Below are 21,799 nucleotides of genomic sequence, written 5' to 3'. Positions count from 1 at the left end.
CTCCCTGGGCATCTGTCAAGAAAGGAAGTGGAGCAGAGCTGGCAGACCCTTAAGGAAGCGTTCCTTGGTGTACAAGAGCTCTCCATCCTGAGGTAGAGGAAGTCAGGAAAGGAAGGCAAGAGAATGGCATGGCTGAACTGGGACCTGCTGGTCAAACTGGAGAGCAAGAAGAAAATGCACGTGCAGTGGAAGCAGGGACAGGTACCCTGGGAGGAGTGCAGGGGTCCTGCTGGGCTCTGTGGGGATGGGGTCAGGAAAGAAGAATAAGAAAGGCTGCTTGAGGTACATCAACTGTCCAGGAGTGTGAACCCTCCTAGTGAGCAACACAGGCAGGCTGGTAACAACAGACTAGGAGAAGACTGAGGTTCTCAACATCTTTTTTGCCTCAGCCTTCACTGGCAGCTGCTCTACACCCAGCCTTTGAGTAGATGATTCAGAAAGTGGGATCTCAGGGAGCGATGCCCTTCCCACTGTAAGCAAAGATCAGGTTTGTGACCAGCTGAGGAACCTGAACGTCTATGGATGCCAATTAGATGCATCCCAGAGTCCTGAGGGAACTGGCTGACACAGTTACCAAGCCACTCTCAAGGATATTTGAAAAGCCATGGTGATCAGGTGAAGCCCCTGGTGACTGGAAAAAAGGCAGTGTCACACCCATTTTTAAGAAGGGTAGAAAGGATGACCCAGGGAACTACTGACCCGTCAGCCTCACCTCTGTGCAGGGGAAGATCCTGGAGCAGATCTTCCTCGCAGCTATGCTAAGGCACATGGAAGAGAGGGAGGTGATAGGGGATAACCAGCTCCTCTCTTACAAGAACAGGCTGAGAGAGCTGGGGCAGCCCAAAGAGAAGGCTCCGAGGAGACCTGAGAGCAGCATTTCAGTATATAAAAGGGGGGCTGTAAGAAAGAAGGGGTCAGATTCTTTAGCAGGTCTGCTGTGATAGAACAAGGGGAAATGGTTTAAAACTAAAAGAAGGGAGATTTACGTTGGATATAAGGAAGAAGTTTTTTTACGATAAGGGGGGAGGGGAGGGGTACGAGGCACTGGCACAGGTTTACCCAGAGATGTGGTGGATGCCCCAGCCCTGGAGACATTCAAGATGAAGCTGAACCAGACTCTGAGCAATGTGACCTAGCTGTAGGTGTCCCTGTTCATGGCGGGGAGTTGGACCAGATGACCTTTAGGGGTCCGTTCCACCACAAATGATTCTATGTATTGGGAACAGTTTTGCATTTACACACCTAATGCCATGTGCCTACAAACCTGAGCACCGCTTATCATCACCCACATATCTGTCTACACACTGAGCATGATGCACACTTGTTATGTAGTTTTCTTGTTCTGTATTACCTAGATTTTAAAATCAAGACTAGGCACGTAATAGATTCAGGGTTTTTTTTATTAGCTTTCCATGTGAGCGTTACAATTTATAATACATCATATCTAGTTTTACCTCCAAATTAATCTAATTTAGTAAATCATGTTATTAGTGGGCTAAACTTCCAGCTAGCATTTTAATATCCTTCGAACGAGGCAAGCTAGGATGTCGATTGACCACTTGACAGACATGTAGGTAGTGTTCCCAAACCACCCCAGCCCCAAATTAAACTAGGAAGCGGATACAATTCAAAGCATGAACGGCTTGGTCGCTCCTTCCCTCCCCCCGCAGAACTAATGAACACTTACGGTGACTCTTCTGCCTCCGGACAGCTCCGGATCTCGGTGGGGATGGCTGTCAGGCCGCAGCAGCCAGCACCGGGCACCCGGCCCTTACCGGTAGCCAGGCCCGGGCTGCGCGTAGCCCTGGGGCCCGAAGGGTGGCCGGGTGCGGGCGTACGGGTTGGGCCCAGGGGGCGGTGGCGTCATGGTGCTGCCGGGCGGCGGGGTGAAGCCGGGCCGTGGCTGGAAGGTGCCGGGCGCTGCCTGGGCACCAGGCGGGCCGCTGTAGGGGGCCGGCTGCGAGGCCTGCGTGGTGTAGGGCTGCGGGGGGAAGCTGCCCGCCGGGTACTGCTGTGGCTGCTGCGCTGGCAGCTGCTGGGCCTGGCCCTGCCCCGGGAAGGCGGCGGCTGGGGCCGGTTGCTGGCTGTAGGTTGGGAACTGCTGCGCCGGCTGCGAGGCGGCCTGCTGCGGGCTGTAGCCGGCTGTGGAGGGAGAGGCACGGGGTGAGGCATGGCATGACACCCAGGGCTCACACACACACACACAGCGACCACGGTGACAGCAGAAGTAGCACGATAAGCACAGACAAGCAAACGTAAGGAACTGCGAGTTTTCCTGCCATCACGTGAAAGCACGCGGCCTGGTATTCCCACAGCCAACAAGGAATTTAAAAGACAGACAAACGGCATTTTACCATCACATCACGTTAAAAGTAAGAAATCCTCCTTGACAAGCAAGGCAAAAATGTAGCCTTTTTCCCCAAATAAAATCAAAACCAAACTGTCACGAAAACATAGTTAGTGCTCAATACTCTTAAGTCACTGTGTTGGTTAAACCACAGATGTTTTCAGTTCTTTAAAAGCAGACTTTTAAATTTGACAGAAATTGTGCAGAACAGAATACTTGAGTACAAAACTTCCATTGAAACGTGTCCCGACTTGGTGTTTCTGCATAAAACCAGCTTCCAAAAGGAATTTCTCTTTTTGAAGACTTTAAAATTAGCATTAATTCCTTTTATGAAGAAATAGCTACTTTTGTCCATCACGAAACACACCTGCAGCTACTCGCAATGAAACCTCTCCATTGACTGGAATCCTGTCAGCATTAAACACCAGACACACAAGTTATTAAAAGTGCACAGCCCTGAACAGAAAGAGTAAGGATCGAAGAACGCACTGCAGTAAATTTTGAACTCACCTTGAAACTGGGCTCAAAATTTACTCATGAGACAAACCTCAGAAGGCTGCGGGTTCACTACCATGAGTAAATCTTCTTGTCTAGCAGAGCTACTGGACAGAGTGGGAATGGATCCTGCTCTGGGGGGCAGGGGTTTGGGAGGTTAATCCTCATGGGCACAACAGCAACAACCAGATGAATAACCACTTCCGAGTAAAGCTGTTCGATGGCAGCTGTCAGAAAGCCCTCGCAATGAGACTGCTTCTGACAGATCTGGCTAATGATGAAATGAGTTTTGGGAAACATGAGGAGCTCCAGATCATTTTTGGCGATGACGATTTCTTAATGGAGACATCCTAAGAATTGGGAATGCAGAACTCATGTTGCACTATAGATCCTGCAGGAAATACTGCAGTAAAATAACGGTCTAGATCATGGTGGGAAATGACTAGTACGTAGCTGGAAACTCTTTTTTTCTCCTGCAGTAGTTTTTTAAGTCTATAGCAATTAAGTCAGATAGGCATTTCTACTTCTTTAAGTCTAACTTCAGCAGAAGGAACAGGACTGGTGGCAGTCTGTCACAGACGTCTAATTACAAAAGGCAAGGTGAGAGATCTGCACAGAACAAAATACCATTTCAAGACCCAATTCAATCAGCTCTTGCACAGAGCACAAGGGATGAGGCACAAACCCTCTGTACCAAGTTTTCTAGGATTCTTATCCAAGATAAACATGGGAATTTTTTCATAAGCTACGCAACTGTTCTCATCTACATCAAAACTGATCCACTTCCACTGTATACATTGTGGGGGAAAAAAAAAGCAGTGGTACAGGCTGCGTTCTGAGGCACTTAACAGTATGGAAGTCTTTGTTTGTTTTAAATAATCTTGGCTAAACTACATGACAAATGCTTTCTATCTTCTTCTAAAAGCAATAAGCAATGGGAGGTATATATTCATCCTGGTACTGCAGCGTATACTATCAGTTATTAGATGTCAGTTTCTGCTGCAGTAAATAACTGGAAATTCTGAAGTCAAGTTTATTTTGGAGACATGCAAAGCCTAGCATTTCGTATTTGCAGACAAACCACTAATGTGCTAACGTGCTCTCCTGTCAAAAGCAGTAGTGCCTTTAGTTGAGGCATTAGTAACTTTGCTAGAATCAGTTCTTTGCTAGAATGCCAAGATGCAGACCTCAATCCTGAAGACTGCTCATGCTTTACTTCACCTACTTTTCTACCAGTGCATTCTTCTGACAGTCAGGTAGAACTGAGATACCGAAGTCCAACTCTAGTGAAAACACACGCACCGCCAGCATTCGCTACCCGGTCATTTTAGAATTGTGCCCGTTTCCCTCAGAAGCGCAGCTGTTTGGGAGGCTCAGCACCCTGAGCTGCCCCACACATTCGGGAACCAAAGCTCAGAGGATCGGGCACCGACAGAGACAGCCCCCCCAGCCACGTCGCAGTTTGCAGGAGCCACTTACCTGGGTACTGCACGCCATACTGCTGCTGGGGCTGCGCCTGTGGCTGCTGGGCAGGGTAACCTGGCTGCTGGTACTGCTGGTACATCTGGCCTGGGGACAGAGAGCTCGGTTGGTTGGGGGCTGGTACCTGAGCTGTATCATACATACCGGACGCACGACATCCTAACAGTTCCAGTTGCAGAAATAACATGTACAAATTACAGATTTCAGTTTCTGAACCGTGCCACTCCAAAGACAAAACAAATAGTTCTTATTTTATGTGGGGCTCACTATTTCAAGGGATGCCAAGAGCCATATACCTTAATTAGCACTGCACTGGTGTGTAAGAGTGCAAGAATCTTTACGCATCTTGCTAACTTCTCCAGAACTTATAATGTAAATTAAAGTACTTCAGAAGTTAAACATGTCCTCAATTGTCTGTTTATAATAGTTTTTAAGACTATTTCTGTACAAAGTCCTGTAAGCAGAGTGGTACATTATTTATTCTGACCACATTGTCTAGACAAGTCCTCCATCCCTTAACGCCTGACTCGCTGTAAGGCAGGTTTTCTTGAGAGACCCAGCGTTATACCCCCTAAAACAGAAATAAAACCATACATTCTTAAGGTCGGGCATTCTAATTCAATGCTCATTTTTCCTAACTTTACTTTGTTCATTTTCTTGGCAAGCTGAGACAGAATATTTGTTCTGACTTAACCTATGGGCCTTGCTTAGGTTTTCTGCTCCTGCTGTTTCTTCTTTGAATAACACGCACAAAGAACAAAACTAATTATCTGCCAAACCGAAGCTTAGCTGAACTGCAGCAGACTTGGAGACTTCACTATAAAGTGTTACTGTACAATTACTCATTCTGCAAAGATCAACAGGCTGTATAAATAGAACTGCAAACTGTATCGTCTGAAGTGCACTAAGACAGTAAAAGCAGTTCTGCTCCAAGTCCTCCCACATCCCTGTACGCGCCGCTTCAGCAGGGTTCCTCCTTTCCTTTTAACTCTGTGTTAACTGCAGCTGAAAGCAAAGGTGTTTTACATGCCCACCAACTCTTCAAGACTTTATTTGGTATACAATTATTGTGAGATGAAAAGAGCACTGAGCAGAAGGGCTGAAGAGAATTCAAAGCACACACACGCTTCTTTGTTGTACTGATTGCATTCAAACTGGTGAAGAGGAGGCAAGCCATTCAATAGTATCTGCACAGAGGTCGAATGACCTTGTATTCACAAAGAAAAATAATTAATAAGCAATAATAAGATGGTACCTAATGCCAGTTTTAAAAATCCTGGGTTTTAAGAAAATCTTTGAAAAGATTTTATATGTACCAGACATCGAATCATTATTATAGCTTTAAGCCACAAAGATTACTCTTCTTTCTCATTTATATCCCTTAAATAGTATAAGAAATGTAAGCAAAAAAAGGCCGAAAGCAGCAAAAACAAGTGTTTTCATAATGCTCTACTTCAACTAACAGCTTTCACGCACAGACCTAACTAGGGATTGCTCGAATACTCTGCTCAGTCAAAATGTCACTGGTAACCACCAGGAAGGGATTTCAAGTGACTGTGGATACTGTGGTCACCATCACCAATGTGTCTTATGCCTGTCTGTTAGATCAGTAAAGAAAGTAGAAGAGGGTTTTATCTTGTTTCTGTGTCAAAATACAGAAACGTCTTTCTAACATAGTTGGTATGGAAGTACAAACAGTAAAGTCATGCCGCAGCTGTGTCTAGAATTACAAAGGTCTGAAGACTGGGTGCTCCTAGAAAACGTGAACAGAATACTGAAACTCCCCTTGCTAATTCACTACCCTTTTAAATGGAGCTACTGCTCCACCTGCCGCTCATATGTTGAATGACACGCAGGGAAAAAAAAAACATTCTGCCTCGTGGGACAGATGAATTTGTAGCTGTGCGTTCACTTTGGGCCTGCCAATTAGAAGCCGTAGGTACAGAGCACACAGACTCAGGCAGCACCACTCATGTCAAATAGCAGAGCAGGAGCTCCTCACCTTCCACCTGCTGCCCCGTCTGTGGCTGTGTTCCCGGGTACGGTGCCTGCTGGGGCTGCACGCCGGGGGGGTGGGCTGCAGAAGAGGAGGAAGCGATGCTGTCTGGTGTTCCCGATCGTTCTTCTGCGGGGGCACTGGGTGGGCCTAGAGAAGAGAGAACAAAATACATTAAAGGAAACGAAGAGGGAGTTTGAATGAGTCCGCTCCCTTGCAAAGTTTTTAATACTTTTTCCAGTTCTCCACAGATTTACATTTGGAAGTATGTATTTGCACATCTCAAGTCTAGCTTAAAAATATACAAGGGGAGGGAATTTCCCACCTGTTTCAGGTCAAAGTCACTCAAATTTCATGCTCTTCCACTCTGTGGATAAAGCCCTCCACAACAACACCATTTCTGCAGCTTCAGGCATTCACCCTGCACACACGCACCAAAGGCTTGCTGCATGTGGACAGAACAGACACCTAACGTACCTCATTCTTCTTCTGCACCCAGAATGCAGGTACAAAGCTGCAGGAAATTATTCACATGCTATCATGTTAAATTAAAATTTGTCAGACTCAAGAATCATAGAACTGCTCAGGTTGGAAAAGACCTCAAAGATCATCAAGTCCAACCGCAACCTAACCATACTACCCTAACTCTAACAACCCACCGCTAAATCATGTCCCTGAGCACCACATCCAAACGGTTTTTAAACACATTCAGGGATGGTGACTCAACCACCTCCCTGGGGAGCCTGTTCCAGTGCTTAACAACCCTTTCTGTAAAGTTCTCCTGATATCCAACCTAAACCTCCCCTGGCGCAACTTGAGGCCATTTCCCCTTGTCCTGTCACCTGTCACCACTGAGAAGAGACCAGCCCTGCTCTCACTGCAATCACCTTTCAGGTATTTGAAGAGAGCAATGAGGTCTCCCCTCAGCCTCCTCTTCCCTGGACTAAACAGCCCCAGTTCCTTTAGTCTCTCCTCGTAGGGCATATTCTCCAAACCCTTCACAAGCCTTGTTGCCCTTCTTTGGATCTGAAAGAAGATCCTGTGGAAAGTCATTTCTCTATATTCTGCATCTCATTACCCATTACATCCTGTATTTCTTTTACAATTTCAGCTATCTCGTCTTAAGCTGACTGTACTCAGTTTAGTATAAACTGTGTTTAAATGTTTCGCATTCTCCTATTAGTCATACTGGTACTAATAATCACACAGTTCTCCAAGAACAATCACCATTCTGGCAAGTAGGCAACTCCCTTCTGTTAAGATTAAAAAATGCTGTCACTACTTACTTTTGAAATGCAAAAGAGAAAAGATAGGGTTATACAAACCATTCTGACTGACTCAAGGAGCAGAACACAAGCCGAGAACCTAAGCTGAACCACAAGATCAATCCTTAAGGCCAAGTAGTGGGTCCTGTTCTTCCATCACTGGCAGTTACCAATTAAGTTACTCTACATTAGTAGGGGCTTTAAGTAGTTCAAATAAAAAATATTATACTATTTTTGACTCTGAGCTACAACGTCCAGCTACAACCAACACCAACATTTTGGCATTTTGTACGCAGAACTTAGCAAGCCCATTTACAACACCTTAATGCACCGCGCATTTTAGAATTCTGAAAAGGAACAGTCAATACAGAATGCAGCTTAATACATCTAAAAGACAAATGCTCTGTTGCAAATCAAGATTTAGGTAATCATTTACTAATAGGGTTTGCTTTTTGCATTCTTACCTGACACCTGATCATCTGTCAAGCCAAATGCTGACATGACGTTCTTGCTGATTTCATCCTGGTTCTTTAGCGGATCGAACGCAGACATGCTTGCTGCTATAACTTGAGTGGATGGCTTAACATTAGAGTCAGCAGCAGCAGGCTTTTCTTCCCTACCATCCACAGCATCTACGAAACAAAACGCCCTGGCTTTAATTCTTGAAAACTCAAAAAACATTGTACATACCTATTGTACTACACCAACTTTAAAACTGCATACAGTCTTAAAAAAACGACCTGTTAAAATGCTTATGTTAGAACAATGTGAATAATCAACGTTGTATCTAAGAATGTGATGAACCACAAAGCTGAGGTCTCATCGTTGCATAGTTAAGACACACACTGACACTGGAGCATCAGTTCACTCTGAAGTTCAAAGGTTCCCGCTACAACAAATTGTTCTGGTATGATTTGCCAACAAAGAATTCTAAATCAGGAACACTTACTTACAGGACAGCCTCCAATTTATTATAGTTTCACCAACTGTCGCTCTTGTTCTGTCCTGTTCCCTCCTCTGCCAGTTCCCCTCCCCACGCTGATGGATGAAGCTCATCTCCCTGCAGAACCGATTACCTCTGAAGCCCCTTATCTTCCACAGGGCCCCATTTTCACTTAGAAACAAACAAGCGCAGGTAGAGTTAAAACTGGCTGTTTGCACTCTACGATCATCACGCTAACCTCCTTCCAAGCAGTTTATAACCCAAATTCCCAGTATTCCACTGAATTTAGTCACTGCTTATATTGTAGGAACGGGGGTTGCATTTTTGTAGGTTTTCTTGTTAAAATAACAAAAGCAACGTTTCTTAAAAGAAAGGCTGGAGCTGTGAGTTTGCCTCTTTACTCGTAACACTGTACTCCGTGACTCTTCTAAACTAGCAGATCACTGTCTCAAAAGTGGGAGAATACAGGTTCCTCCCCCATTTCACCCCCTCCCCCAAAATGCTCTCCCACCCCTATTCTGCACCCTTGTGCTGCTTACCCTGAGACAGCTCTGATGCTGGTCTGAGCTCAAAATGTCTGGATTCAATTTCCTAACCTGGCAAAAGAAGTGAATATAATTTTTGCTGAATTAGCTTTTTACTGTACTAGTGACTCAAACCTGCTTAGCAACATGACAAGATAAGCACCAGAGCTAGCCCAAAGTAAGCAGTGGGAGTGCTCGGCTCTTCCCTCTTCAGCAACAACAGACTATTAATTCAGCTGAAAGCCTTGTCGAAAAGTTGTCCCGACTCACAAGCGTTAGTTACAGCCTTTAGACATCACAACAAAAATCATCCTTGGAGGTGTTATTTCTAAGTTAACTTACTGCTATACTCCAAATAATCCAAAGGCAGATTCTGCCTCTGAAATAACTGAAGCATTAAAAATTGAGCAACGATCGAGAACCATCACAACCAGTACTCAAGACCTCATCTTTCACTTGGTTGAACAGCACGCAACCCTGCAAACCAAACCCAACAGCTCTTAGGCAGGCTGCCTACCACTTTCAGGCAGGTTGGTGGACACCCCCGGTTCAGCGGGTGGCTCTAAACAGTCCAGTAAACGATTGACTTTATTGCGAAGTTCTATCAGCTCTCGACGCAGGTATTTCACCTGATTGGATTCTAGGGGTCTTGGCTGTCCGTTAACTGCAAAACAACAATTAGATACATTTAGGACTGTAGAAATGTTTTGATGTTCACTTTAAAATTGGAAAAAAAAAACAAAAAAACCAACCCAACATTCCCAATTTCAGAATCATTCTACTTTGTGAAGTTTGGAGCGACACACAGTGAGTAAACACAGGCTAAACTCATTCTAGAGTTTACTGTTCCTTTCACATAATCTCATTTTAGCCTGAGACTACTGAGAACCACAACTGCAGAGCAAGTCTTGCAGCAAGTTTCTGCATTGTTTATTCAATTTCCACACCTATACTCTGAACAATACAAACACCATATTTGGTTGTGGAAATCTGTCCCATTAGACAGTGCCTTTAGAACTAGGGCAGCACACAGAGCCCTCTTGCACTTTGAGAACAGGGTCAGTCTTCAGGTTCAAATCTGCCCGCTGTTCTGTGGAACGATCTACAAAATTACAAATAGCAACCTGAAAAAAAAAGCATCATTTTATCAAAGGCAAAAGGATAAATGTTAAAATCTATTCCTCTAGAAGCACTTAATGTTATTTTTAACAGAATTTCAGTTTCTCCAACTTCACATATCACGTGAAAGAGCAAAAGAGAAAAGAGATGTCCCATATTAATCCACTGTTTGTAACTTACTGATTTCATTTTTCTAACATGACATAAATTGATAATGAACATCTGTGCCTGAATTTATTTAATAAAGGTTATTTTAAAAGAGGTATGAACCACCTTATATACTTACCAAACAATGTCAGCTTGAGTATCCTGCTGCACTGAATTGCAAAGGAAAGATCTGAGCTATCAAAAATTGTTATAAGATCTCCATCTGAAAAGAATATTTAAAAATAAGTTACATTAAAGCAAGGCCTATTCACCACTGAACTTCATGTTAGGGCAGAAGTGTTACTTCATTACTAAATAATGACATTCCCTATTTGATTCCAAAGCTACCAGAAAAGAGTTTACCAATTAACACTATCACTTACCATACCTCACTATATGTATAAAGAGAAAACCGAAGACGTAGAAGTAAAAAGCAGAGGTTTTGCTCTAGGGTTACTAAGCAAGGCTTAGCTCTGCGTTTCCCCGAGCTACAATCGATTAGAAACACTGTTGATTTAAAAGGCATCTGCAGTAACTTGGGTAGAAAGAAATATTTAGAGAGTGAGGAACACTTTGCAAGAAAAATAAGGTCCTCACAAATGTTTCTTAAAACCATCATCAGAACAAAGCAACACGTTAGACTTTTGCGCAACACCACACAAAAATATTTACTATTTGAATGCCAGGATCAGTGTGCGAGGAAATTATGCACAGAGGTTAAGGCAGAATTATGAGTGGCTTCAGAAGACTGCCTATTGACATTAATGAGATGGAGACTAGTGCTCCTCCAGGTTTGGAGGGTAAGGAAAAAGACTTAAACAATGACCTTAGCCTAGCTGAAGCAAAGGCAAGAATACCACTGACCTCATACAGCAATCACACCGAATCCAGTTCTCTTAACTCTTCCCTTAAATACTGCAACTTCCTCTGACATGAATGTTGTTTAAATGTTCTTAGCAGCAATCATGACCTAGAGCAGCCACGTTGCACGCCCGGCCCAGTCCATCCTGCCTGTGGCTGCCCCTTGCCCCACACCATCACGTCTCTCAATGGGACTTTTGTAAGCCCCACCTTAGCAGAGGGAAGTACCCCTCACTTCACAGTTACTCTTGTTCACGTTGTTGCTTTTTAGCAGCTTGTGAACAACTGTTTTCAAGGTCATAGCATAGGAAAAATAAAACTTCATCAAAAATCTCTGACGAACACCTTGAGAACTCACTAAGAACTGCAGCCACTGCCACTGAACCAGACTGATACATCAGTTTCACAAAAACAAGGTCAATATCCCGTTAGTTTTTTGGTTTTGTTGCTCTCATTTTTTATGTTTTAATGAAGATGGTAAAAAATAATGTTTTGTTACTTATATACTTTAACTATTTTATATATTTTATGAAGGCTGCTCTGAAAGTAATGCCTCCTATTTTATGATGTTGGCCCACAACGTGAGAGGCGGATGCTGGTGGAACGGCAGTAGAGGTTGAACCTTCCCACCAATATTCCCTTACGTGTTGTTGCCGTGTGACAGATGGCAGCAGAGGGGCAGTCTGACAGAATGGCGTCTGACATGGAAGCGTGGATGAAGCAAAAGTGTGTCACAGAAAAGACAGAGACGTACATAAAACCAGAGAATTATACCTAAAGAACAGGCAAGAATGCAAAAAAGGGACAAGATGCTTTAACCTAATGAAAAACCATTCACTCACTTTCTTTTGCCTTTCCCATTCCAAAAAGGAAAAATAATATGTGATAAAACAGAAAACAAAACTACTGCAAATCCACATAGCTTTCTCCTACTAGAGGTCAAGACTCCAAAAAATAGCTTTTAATTGCATATCATTTTTGATGAGAAGTAAGTCTCTCTCAAACCTTTATAAAACTGAAAAACTGTCTCTAAGTCATTCAGAGTGGTACAGATGCATGAACAAAGGTTGCTTGACATTTTAGGTTCCCCAGACAGTGCTAATGCCATTAAGAAAAAATGAACCTGAATACTGCCGTAACATAGCACTTCTGCTGCACACATAATTATTGCAGTCTTTGATCTAAGAGACTTTGGATTCTTTTCCTCCATCCAGAGTTCCATGTTTATATCATGAATACCATCCCCTCTGCCCTCTCTTCCGCACCGGCATTCTAAGATAAAATCCTTCAGAACCACAACAATCACTCCATACATCTCAAACAATGCATTTTGCATCCTGTGAAAGAACTGCATAAAAATTACATTTTAAGTCTAAAGAGAGCTGGTGTTAAATCACGCACGTTAATTCAACTTTCACCCCTCAAACCCACCCTATCACTGAAAGCACACGCACAAAAAAAATGGTTAAATAGGCAGCTAGCAGAGAAATCTGAAACAGCATCAGCAAAAAAATGAATTTTCAGATTGCTGATATTCCAGAAATCCTGGCGGAAATACTATGGTAAGACAGCGTAACCACAAAAGACAGATTCTATTGATTACATCAAATGATTTTAAGAGAAATCGTCCACATTTGCCAACAGTATTTTGGACAACTTTGAAAAGGTGAGTTTCACAGTTTCTGCCCTGTGTAATTTCTGGATAAATGGTATCAGAGCAATAGTAGTAATTGAACTGCAACGGCAGTAGTTAAACCTTACCTTCATCTTTGTATTTTATTGTGACTTCATCGTTGCTCAGAAGTTTTCCTCTAAAAACTCTTTGCATCATTAACACTAACTCATCATAGGTGATGTCCTCATTATGGATAGGAATTCTCCTAATATCTTCACCAAGCTGAGCTTTTATGATCAGCTTCCCACTTAAGTCCAGCTGCCCATTCATGGTGGATTCCTTGTCACCTACAGACCAGTTAACAATAAAAACATTAAAAACATCCTTTAGAGAACTAAATCGCTAACAACTTAAACGTGCCTGATAGCAGTTCTGAAGCTTTCCATATTCTGAAAAAGAAAACCTCTAAAACACCTCTCTCAGGCACGTTCTACAATGCACCAGTTTCTCAAACAATGAAGTGGATCATACGTTTACCGAGCTCATGGGCAAAGCACAAGTAGCTGGAGGACACAGCCAGGACAGCCGATCCAACTTGGCCAAAGGGATGTATGTCCCACACTACATGGCACTGTGCTCAGGAAGGGGGGATGTCTGAAGGGAAGGCATTTGTCTTCCCAATAAAACTTTACACGCGATGAACCCAGCTCTCCTGCGGTTAGGTTAGCTCAGCCATTTGGTTGCTGATGGGAAGTAATGAATGAATTCCTTGTTTGCTTTGCACGTGACTTTATCTGTCTTTATCACAACCTACGAGGTTTCACATTTTTTACTTTCTGATTCTCTCCCCCATCCCACCTGGGGAGGATAAGCAAGTGGGTATGTGGTACTTAGCTGCCTCTCATGGTTAAACTACTACAGTCTTTCTAGCACCCAATCTGGGGAACAAAGGGTTCCAAGACAGATGAGTGTGACAAGTGTATGAGATAAAATGTATAGATATTGCAGCTGTTTGACCACTAACTGACAGGCTCCCACGCTTTTCATAGGGCTTACTTGTCTTACTGTATTTTCAGAGTCCAGCACCTGTTAATGGCTGCTTTTGCTTCTGGCGTCTACTCCTCATCATATTGCTTTGCTATGTGTGGGAACATTTTGGAAACAACCATGGTCATGAGCCTGGGCAGGAAGACAGCCAGGGCATCGCTGTTGCCCCTGTGCTGCTGTACTGGATAGGCTGCGACTCCAGGCTAAACTCAGGACAGAGAGACCTGTGGATGAGTCCGCATGGGAGAACGTGTACCCTGAAGTGTCCGTGGCCATGGAGTAGTCCACTCTGGAGAAAACATGCCTCAAGGCATCTGTGGCCATGCAGAAGCCTGTGTCAGTACACCTTGCAGCGCCCGTGTCTGCAGACTAAGCCATGCCAGAATACTTCAAAGCATTTGTGGCTGTGGGTAAGACCAGAACACAGCAGAGTCTGAAGGGACCACGGCCAATGGAAAAGGCCATGACAGAGAAGGTACATCTCAAAGTAACTGTGGCTGTGGATATGTCCATTCTGCAGCAGGTATACCTCTGAAGAGGCTGTGGCCCATTACAAAACCCACATCAGAACAGGCAAACCTTGAAGCACTTGTGGCCATGGATATGTCCACAACACAGTAGGCAGACCTCTACCTACTGGACAAGCTCAGGCTGGAGCAAGGGAGAGGGTAGGAGTTCCCTTCAATGTTAAATCCTATGGCCCGGCCAAAAAGGACATGGGGTGGAGGCTGTAATGGATTTGCCTTCAAACAGTTGAAACCCACGACCTGAGTTATAGTAAGTCCTATAGAAGGAACCACACAAAACAAGATGATCAGCCTCACAAGAAGCAGTATGTCCTGTTCACTGACGTCTTAGTGCGGGAAAGCATCAGAGGTGGAAGGCCTTGTGGAGTCCTGTGCAAGAGGTCACAGAAATTGCTGAAGAAGTTACTGAATTGAGTTAATTTACAGAAGTGAAGGCCATTCAGCTATCTTAAGCTAGTGAGAAAAGCGGCCAGCGTTCCATCTCTATATTGACTCATGGATGGTGGCAAATGCCCTGTGGAGGTGCTTACAGCAATGGAGGCAGAACAGCTGTCAGTGCAGAGGCAAACTCATCTGGGCCGCTGCATTAGGAAAGATATTGTTGTCCGGGTAGAGAACATGGCTGTAAAAGTATGCCACGTAGATGCCCACATACCCAAGAGCTGTGCCACTGAAGAAAATCAAAACCAACAGGGTGCTAGGACTGAAGCAGCCACGGCAAGCGCCATGGGCTTACAATGATGGAAGCAACCACTGGATGTCTGGAAACATATCCCTGCCATGTGCCACTGCCAAAACAGCATTCTGGGCCTCAAAAAGCAAGTCTTGTGGCAACATGGCACCCCAGTAAGAACTGAGTCAAACAACAGGACTCATTTCCAGAACAACCTCATAGACACCTGGGCCAAAGAGCATGGCACTGAGTGGGTATATCACACCCCCTACCTTGCACCAGCCTCCAGGAAAATCAAACGATACAATGGGCTATTAAAAACCGCACTAAGAGCAATGGGTGCTGGGACTTTCAAACACCGGCGCACACATTTCGCAAAAGGGATCTGCCGATCAAGCTAGCCCTGCTCAGTTAAAAAACTCACATTCTGCATAAGGAGATCAAGTCCTTGCTGTGTACATGAAAACTAGTCTGGGCAATTCCTGCCTCAGACAAAGGCAAGTCCATTCATAGGATTGCTTTTGGTCAGCGACCTGAGTGCACTTAGTGGGTAATACAGAAGGATGGGGATGTTTGGTGCGTACCTCAAGGGGAGTATTATGTTGGGTGAGAACAGATATTAATTTAAAATGCATGATGTTAGTTGCTACGTAATACTGTACATGACAAGAGTCACCGAGATTAATAAATTTTGATGGAACTGAGCGAAGTGAAGTGGTGACAGAGCTGGATAAGCACAGCCAGAACTGGTTCCACCATTCACCACCACACGCACTCTCTCTCTTGCCCTGAAAGGCTGTAATGACAGATGGAGCCTAAAGTTATAGACTAAAGGAACTCAAGGCACATTTAAATGGATGGCCCATAGACTAAGGGAATGACATCTGCGCATAAATCAGAACACAGGTAAGGCGGCAGTGATTAACCGGGACATGCTGCAAAGTATGTGAGCAGAGCACAACATAGCTGGTATAGAATAAAGAGAAAATACTGTCCTGGTTTCAGCTGAAATAGTTAATTTTCTTTCTAGTAGCTAGTACAGTGCTGTGTTTTGGACTTAGGATGAGAATAACACTGAAAGCCCACCAGTGTTTTAGTAGTTCGCTTTGGACAGACAACCCAACCTGGCCAGAAGGGATGTTGTGCTCTGCAATAAAAGCTGGGAGAAAGGAGTAAAGCTGGGGGAGGACATCTGGAACCATGGTGTCTGTCTTCCCAATAAACTGTAACATGTGCTGAGCCCTGCTTTCCTTGAAGTGGCTGAACACCCGCATGCTAACGTAGCAGGAAGTAAAAATTAATTCCTTGTTCTGCTTTGGTTGCATGTGTGTCTTTTGCTTTACCTAGCAGAACGTCTTTATCTCATCCCGTGAGTCCTCGCACTTGTACCTTTCTGATTCTCTCCCCACTCCCACCTTTGGAGGGCAAGTCAGCAGCTGTGTGGTGCTGAGCTGCCTGCCAGGGTTAACTACAGCAAAGAGACAAGCAGCTACTGAACAAAACTCATTCTCTTAAAAGGATTTAACAAGAGGTAGGTGGATACAGAGAAATTCAGTATAACTGCAGAGAAAAGGGACCTCTTATTCACACAGCAAGGTAGTTGCAGAGACACTGATGAAATGGTGAGGTTCATAATAGTGTTAATGTTAATGCATTATACATGTTTTGCAAGTCTTGACTACAGGAACATCAACTCTGTTTCAGTTCTACTTTGTTTCAGCAGAAGTTGGTTTTAAAAGGTTTCTTCACAGAAGGCTTTTTAGAACAAAATTAGCATAAAGAATTAAATGGCATCCATACACAGGTCTTCTTTCAATGCCTTTACTAAACATGCATTTAGCATTACCTTACCTTGTCTGTCTTCCTGATGCTGGTTATTGGTCAAATTTCCCCTCACTCCAGGACAGAGTTAGGAAAAGCCGCCATGCACTATTAGTGGCAGAAAACAGGAAGCTGCATCGGAAAAAAATAAGAAAGATTTATTTACTGTCAAACTTTCTTAAACAATTCACGTTAATCTTTCACTTTAAAACATCTTAACAAATGTACCCAATTACAAAAAGCCTCTATTTTATCATATGTAACAATCACGTTTACACTCCTGAGTACTGTATAGTTTGAGACCCAACTAAAACAGATCTTGAACAAGAGTTTTAATTTCGTAATTGAGGAACAGTGTTTATTTTTCTAGATTTTTTAATTGCATGGAGGAGCAACGTGTTCCTTCCCAGGAGGACAGTGATCTTCGCCAGCGGTCTTAACATGCTCACTTATATGGCCTCCATCTTAAAACCCCAGGTGAAGTTTCATTAATTAAATTTAAGTTAAACTTAGACTGATTTAGCACTATAAAAACCTAGAAATCCATTTCTGGAGCCTTTGTAGCATTAAGTGGTGTGACTTCCAGGCAGCATCAGTACAGACTACCAGCAGTAACAGAGTAGTAATGCTACATTCCCACAAGCAGAACCACAAAACTGGTCAAGAAGGAAATACAGTCAGAAATGTACAGTACTTAAAAATACTATCTGCCCTCGATTCAGCTTAAGAATCTGTTTTTTCTGCTGAAAAGAGTGCAGTGAGTTGCCTGAAGTTTATGCAGTCTGTCTGCTTATTACACGCATGTTCATCACCCAGAGCCACAAGACAATGATTTAGCATACAAACCAACTCAATGAAAACATAATTCCCTCCCATCTGCTAAGGGTACTCTACACCTTCCTCTCTCTCATACAAACATGGCTGATCTCTAACACTCGTGATCTGAATTTTAGACAATTTGCTGGTAAACAGTGGGGAAAAGTGTGATCCTCTCAGCCCTATGAAAGCGTGCTTCCCAGTTCTCTCCTTCCAGCTCAGCTTGGGAAAGTTGGAACAGACAGGCACAATGAGCAAAGGCCTGAAGCAGAGTGCAGGCAAGCCCAGGAGAATGGACAAAGCCATTCCCCAGTTCTTTAGGCTGGTGACTGCTCCCCTCCCTCCTCCCAAGCATGAAACATCCACCTCTGCAAATGCTAAAGGGAGCAGGTAAGGCTGCGGTGACACACCAGTCAGGTGAACAGGAAGGCATCGCTTTTCTGATTCCTCACACACACTTTGTGAAATGAGTAACACAGAGAGAGAGTGCCAGTCTTGCCCTGATCTTGCTACAGCTTCAAGTACTATTGAATGCTTTGAGGAAGTACAGAAAATGCATCTACAAGTGGATTAAGAGAGTTCATTCAGCTTGCATCTCATATGGTTTAAACATCACAGCTAGGCACTGGTTTGGGTTCTGTAGCATTACAGTGTAGCTTGCTTAGAAACTGACAAGAGTAGGAACAGAACCTCATCAGTCATCCTCCGGACAGATTTCAGGGGACACACCTGAGCTGCTGTGGCCTTTGGAATGCATCATTTGTATCTTTGCGCAAGGAAGCTCGCTACTGTAACATAATTACATAATTATATTGTCTTATTCACCAACATCACACTCAGAAACCCACTGCATGTCTAGCAAAGAGTAAGAAAAGGTAACAGGCAAACACTTAAATGCACTTTTTTTTTTTTTTTTTTTTGCCCAAGTGTTCTCCACTTGGCTTGGAGTGAAAGAAAGGAGACTCCCAACACTGCACCTGCTTGCAGCCATCGCAGAGAACTACCCGAAACGTTTCAAGCACAGAATGGCACAGCATTCCGGCTTCCCTCCCCACAACGTGACACAGCTAGATGGATCACCGCTCCCCAGCCGCAGCGAGGCAGGCCCGGTGCAGGAAGCGGGGCCCTGTGACGGAGGGGCCGCCAGCCGCCGCGGCTCAGCGCGGGCCGAGGCCTCCCTGAGGCGCGGCCGGGGGGACGCGAGGGGTCTCCCAGCCCCTCCGCCAGGGGCCGCGGAGCCCCCCGGCCCAACGCCCCTCCCGCCGCCCTTACCCGCCCCGCAGCGGCTGACCCCAGGGACGGCGAAGGGAAAGGAAGCGGGTGTGGCCCGCTCTCTTACTCTGGCTCCCGCGTGGTCCCACCGGTGCAGGCCCCGGCGCTTTCCGAACCCGGGTACGGCCGCCGCCACCCGTACGTGGCAGGGGAGAGAAGGGGCGGCCGGAGTGCTGCCGCTGCCGGGCCTGCGCGACGCATCCGCATGCGCACTACGGCCACCGGCCCGCCCGGGGCCGCAGCGCGCATGCGCCGAGCTGGTCGCCCTGGCCGCCGCCACGCGTGGTGGGGTGGAGTGGCGGTGGGGGTGGTGCTGCTGAGCTGGCTCGATGTCTGGCCGGCTTGCTCCTTGTCCCTTCTGCCATCTGTCTCGCACAGGCAAGAGAATAGGGGTTTCTTTTTTTCCTGCTGGCTACCAGACAGCCAGGCTTTGGGGGCAGATCCTTTCATGAGAGCCACTCATCTGGCTGGTGTAGACCTCTGAGACGATGAGCACGTCCAGCTGTGGCCACAGCGATGGGAAATGGTGGTTCAACCACAGCAGAATGCCGGCTTTGACATATATATGTAGGATGGCAGTGCTGGGATGAAAAATCAGTCTTGAAATGGAACCCTGCTTGTGGCACACAGCCACTGTTTGTGGCAAGCCTGTGCCTCCCCAAATAACTCATAGAATCATTAAGGTTGGAAAAGACCTCTTAGATCATCTAGTCCAACTGTCAACCCATCCCCACTGTGCCTACCAACCGTGTCCCTCAGTGCCACATCTGTGCGGCTCTTGAACACCTCCATGGACAATGACTCCACCACCTCTCTGGGCAGTCTGTGCCAATGCCTCACCGCTCTTTCCAATAATACATTTATTCTAATATCCAACTTGAACTTCCCCTGACGCAGCTTAAGGCCATTACTGTCCTCTGAAGTTGTTGCCCTGAAGGGATGACTGGTGGCTATGTTGGCCATAATGACCATGAAGTAGTTGAGTTACAAGTCTTTGGTGACAGGAGGAAAACTGCCAGTGAAACTTCTACTGTGGATGTGGGGAGAACAGGCTTGAGGTTGCTCAGGGATCTGGTTGGCAAGACCCCTAGAGAAACTGCATCTGAAGTTGTTGGGGTCCATCATTGCTGGTCACTTTGTGTGTAGGCAAAGATACAAAAGAGCTAGGTAAAGCAGTGATACAAGAAGCCTGCCTAGATAAGTATGAGAAAATATTTAGAAATAATTTGGCCATTTTAAACGTAAAGAAATATGTATCATCTCTTCAATTTTAAAAACATTGGAAAGAGGTCTGGAAGACAGGGCCTTTCTGTCCATTACAAACACAAGCTGTCAGTTTTCATACCTGTGCACAGATTATTCAATCCTCCTCCAAAACATTTCTGTATCAAAGGAGCTTTTTCCATGTGTTAACAAGGAGAAACTTCCTGAACTTAAAGCACACATATCACAAAGAACACCAAAGTTCACCATATTATTAAGATTACTATATTCCACGTGTATAGATAAGAGTTGAACTATTGAGCTTACAACAATTAAGCATATAACCTGAAAAGGCTGAATTTTGCTTTGCAAAATTCTGCAATTAAGATCCCTTGGATTAAAAAAAAAAAAAAACCAACATAAATTTTATAGTTTTCCATATTCTTTTATGCTGAAAATGTTTTCTTTTAGTTCTGACATGCTTAGTGCTTGCTCTAAAGCATTTTGTTAGCATCTGAAAACATTCAAAATAGGGTGTTTGATTTGGTTAGTTAAAAGTCAACATTTGTCAATCCAATATTATATACTCTTTGGTTGTTTTTGTGTGTGCATATTTGTTTTTTTTGTTTGGTTGGTTTTTTTGCTTTTTTGGCATAATATGGAAATGATGTATTTATTAAGCTTTTTAAGAGATCTGTGTTCAAAATTAAATGGGGTTTGAAGAACAATTTTTGTGGGGGAAAAATTAATAGGCAAGAAAGTGCTATTACTCTTTTAAGGAGCCACCCTCACAATATCTAGCTGTTCTCAACAGCATGATCAAATATCATCCTTCCTAAACCATGTTATAATTTCTAAAATACTTTTTTTCAGTAAGCTAAAGGAATCAACAAAGGTAGATGTTATAAATTGGATTTGCAAATATATGGTATGCAACCTGAAACATACATAACCTGTCCAAACAAAAAAAGTATCGATTACCTTTCCTAGATAAGTTTTACTGACCTTTGGCTTTCCGGAGCAATGGTGATGAACTTCAGCCTTGTATCTGATAGCTGTCTCTTTTGGAGGCTTACTAATAGTGGAGGCTGGCCATGCTTCTTAAAACAGGTTATGTAAAACTCAACATGATGTTTGTATTTTTTTTTTAAACCAGAGATGGCAAAGCATGCAAGTGTATTTGAAAAAAGAGATAATGTTTTAAAAAATTACTTGTCTAAATTTCTCAGGCTTTTTTTTTCCTCACACAGCAGAGAATGAAATGTGTCAGAATAATTACTCCCATTTGTTAGACAAGAGCCCCCTACAGTGGGCCTTAGAGCTTTGCTCAAAGTCACAAAGGGAGAAGATCTCCTTTTTCCTGTCCCACACTCCCCTTAATACCAAAAAACAGAGAGGCAGAAAGAAAGGTGCAGCTGAACGCCAGAGCATAGCTAAATGCTGGCTGAAGTGCCCCACGTGGTTCCTGGCAACACCTGTGTACTTCCAAAGGGGAATAGGTCCTAGCATAGGTGAATGATGGGGGTGATGTGAATAGGACCTAGCTTATATATTTATGAAGAATTTCTTTCCTACCTTGTTTCTTCAAGTGCCTTCTTATTTTTAATTATTTTTATTTTCTCTCATGAAAACAGAATATTTTGTCT

The 21,799-nt window shown here is 44.2% G+C and overlaps 1 protein-coding gene across 1 annotated transcript; it reads right to left on the bottom strand.

The window, feature by feature from the left end:
• TFG (TRK-fused gene) lies at positions 1,383-19,175 on the bottom strand. Its single transcript, XM_021400054.1, has 9 exons — positions 19,018-19,175; positions 16,893-16,994; positions 12,941-13,141; positions 10,458-10,541; positions 9,570-9,716; positions 8,050-8,217; positions 6,327-6,470; positions 4,322-4,411; positions 1,383-2,142 (listed from the first exon to the last, which is right to left on the bottom strand). The coding sequence occupies exons 3-9, from the start codon at positions 13,122-13,124 to the stop codon at positions 1,772-1,774; spliced, it is 1,188 nt and encodes a 395-aa protein (XP_021255729.1). The 5' UTR covers positions 13,125-13,141; positions 16,893-16,994; positions 19,018-19,175; the 3' UTR covers positions 1,383-1,771.

This window comes from Numida meleagris, chromosome 1 (genome assembly GCF_002078875.1).
Source record: "Numida meleagris isolate 19003 breed g44 Domestic line chromosome 1, NumMel1.0, whole genome shotgun sequence".
Taxonomy (NCBI): domain Eukaryota; kingdom Metazoa; phylum Chordata; class Aves; order Galliformes; family Numididae; genus Numida; species Numida meleagris.
This window is presented reverse-complemented; position numbering and strand designations above follow the sequence as displayed.

Excerpts from the sequence above, each read along its gene's own strand:
- TFG (XM_021400054.1), bottom strand. The coding sequence starts at position 13,124 with ATGAATGGGCAGCTGGACTTAAGTGGGAAGCTGATCATAAAAGCTCAG. Across the intron at positions 10,542-12,940 it reads AATAAAATACAAAGATGAAG|ATGGAGATCTTATAACAATT; the intron begins GTAAGGTTTAAC and ends TATTCTTTTCAG. Across the intron at positions 8,218-9,569 it reads CACCAACCTGCCTGAAAGTG|ATGCTGTGGATGGTAGGGAA; the intron begins GTAGGCAGCCTG and ends TTTGTTTCGTAG.